Source organism: Capsicum annuum, chromosome 6 (genome assembly GCF_002878395.1).
Source record: "Capsicum annuum cultivar UCD-10X-F1 chromosome 6, UCD10Xv1.1, whole genome shotgun sequence".
In the NCBI taxonomy this organism is placed as follows: domain Eukaryota; kingdom Viridiplantae; phylum Streptophyta; class Magnoliopsida; order Solanales; family Solanaceae; genus Capsicum; species Capsicum annuum.
The window spans coordinates 200,212,921-200,214,971 of record NC_061116.1 but is presented as its reverse complement, the minus strand read 5'-3'; the positions used below and the strand labels follow the sequence as shown (position 1 = coordinate 200,214,971).

The following is a 2,051-nucleotide window of genomic DNA, read 5'->3' as shown; positions in this document are numbered from 1 at the left end:
GTTCTTCGCTACGATCTGCCATACTATCTGCTCTGCGACCACCTCTTTTACCCTGATGCGTACTATCTGTAGATGCAAATTGACGTCCCTGATGGCGAACTTGCACTGGGGGTGATTCCGTAGATTGAGTTGGTGGTGCATAAGTAGGAGCAAAGCTCAATCATGTTCCTAGATAGGTAGAATTCATTGATTCTGAAGAAATACGAGCAACCTCTGATGCAAATTCATACATCTCGCTAGTTGCTCTTGAATCACGTAAAACCAATTGAGCCATCCGATAAATGGTTTGATGTCCCATATCCTAAAAATACAAAATAAAAATGGTCATTGACATGTATTAAGAAGATCACTGACGTGTATTAAGATTTTTTGAATATACGTACCAACGCCTCATGTCTGCCTGCCATGTGTTGATATCCTCTTTGAACAACATGCTCTGGATTTCCAATTAACATGCGAGCATAAGTACAATACCAATGAATGTACTCTAATTGATTGTTTATATGACGGGGTTAACATGCGTGTATCCCACGTATTTTTTGTTTCGTTATACATATTTAAAACTTCTTGTGTTATTCTATTTCGGTTATCACGCTTAAAATGTTGTTCGTGAAAGTGAGTACACGATCCAGATACATGTTGGAGATAACCAAATTGTCTAACAACACGATCAACCAAATGCCACTCACGAACTATTCCACAAATAAGTGGCACCTTAGCCATCCAAATAGGTTTTCCCCTCTGGCACCATACGGGTAATTCATTGTGTATTTCTTCTGAATAGGGCTCCCAAATAAACTATAAAACAAGTAGATCGTTATAAAACACAGTAATTATATTGCTCTTTTCAAATAGAAATAATATTATACTTAAAATCATACATAAGAAAATCTATTAGTAACAAATGTGATACTTTTCAATTCTTACATTAAAATTTTTTTAATCAATATGACAAATCATGAGTATTAAAAGTTCAATTACTGGCTCAATAGTTAAGTTATCTTGGACATCTCTAATTATGACAAGTATATTTCTCGCCTCATTTTCATGAACTATACCTCATCTCCACTTACGTGCAAGTGGAGCCGAGGCCTTATGATGGTTTGCCCCCAGAGGGTGCGGAGCTGGCTGAAGTGGAATAATACGCTTCCATGCCCATACCTACAAAAATATAAAATCAACTAATTTTAATAACACAATAAAATTATGTAGTACAAATTTTAAAACACAATATTAAGTTTCACGTACCTGAACTAAGGCAAGAAATCCACATACATCGCTAGATGAAGACATGGATGCACGACATAAAGAATAGTATAAAAATGACAATGCAGCTGCGCCCCAAGCCTTTGTCGACATTGCATTTAAGTCTTGCAAGTCGATTAAATAGTCCAAAGATATTTTAGAATTGGATTTGTCTGGAAATAATGCACCTCCGCACAACCATAAAAGGTACAACCTAACTCTCTGTTGCACCTCAATTTTGGGAGTATCATCAGCAATATCATCTAACTCTTTTACATATGCAGCTAATTTAGATACAAGTATTCTTCTAATTCTAGAAAAGCAATCTAGAGGAGATTCCCATCCTGTTAAGTCACGCATCATTTGTCGTCTAGCTACGATTCCTAAATCGGTAGAACCTTCTAGAAGTATAGGACTCCCATCTACAACCATTCCAAACATAATTTCAATATCCTGTAATGTAATAGTGGCCTCACCAATTCGCAAGTGAAATGTGTGAGTTTCGGGGCGCCACCTCTCAACCAACGCACTTATAAGTCCAACATCGTAAGGAATGTTTACTACTTCTACAATTCCTCTAAATCCACAAAAACTTAAATATTGAAGGATTCGATGATGCAATGGACGCTCCTGTATGTGCAACCAAAATTCAGTATCGGCACGACATGTATTTAAATACATATCATGTCCCTCGATGTTCCAAAATTTTTGAGATCGATGTTTAGCTTGTAATTTTAACAATGGATTCATATCTACATAAAAAAAATCAATTTGTTATGATCAAAGTAAATTAATAAAGAATATTT

The 2,051-nt window shown here is 35.9% G+C and overlaps 1 protein-coding gene across 2 annotated transcripts; it reads right to left on the bottom strand.

Moving 5' to 3' along the window:
• Positions 1 to 6: 6 nt before the first annotated feature.
• On the bottom strand, positions 7 to 2,040 carry LOC107873992 (protein MAIN-LIKE 2). Of its 2 annotated transcripts, XR_007056674.1 has the most exons (4): positions 1,249 to 2,040; positions 1,059 to 1,161; positions 384 to 798; positions 7 to 301 (listed from the first exon to the last, which is right to left on the bottom strand). XR_007056674.1 is itself a non-coding variant. In XM_047413753.1 (2 exons), the coding sequence occupies exons 1-2, from the start codon at positions 1,993 to 1,995 to the stop codon at positions 1,060 to 1,062; spliced, it is 849 nt and encodes a 282-aa protein (XP_047269709.1). In that variant the 5' UTR covers positions 1,996 to 2,040; the 3' UTR covers positions 832 to 1,059. The 2 variants fall into 2 exon arrangements, 1 of the variants encoding a protein (XP_047269709.1); XM_047413753.1 differs by lacking the exons at positions 7 to 301; positions 384 to 798 and having other exon boundaries at positions 832 to 1,161.
• Between the last annotated feature and the right edge of the window lie 11 nt (positions 2,041 to 2,051).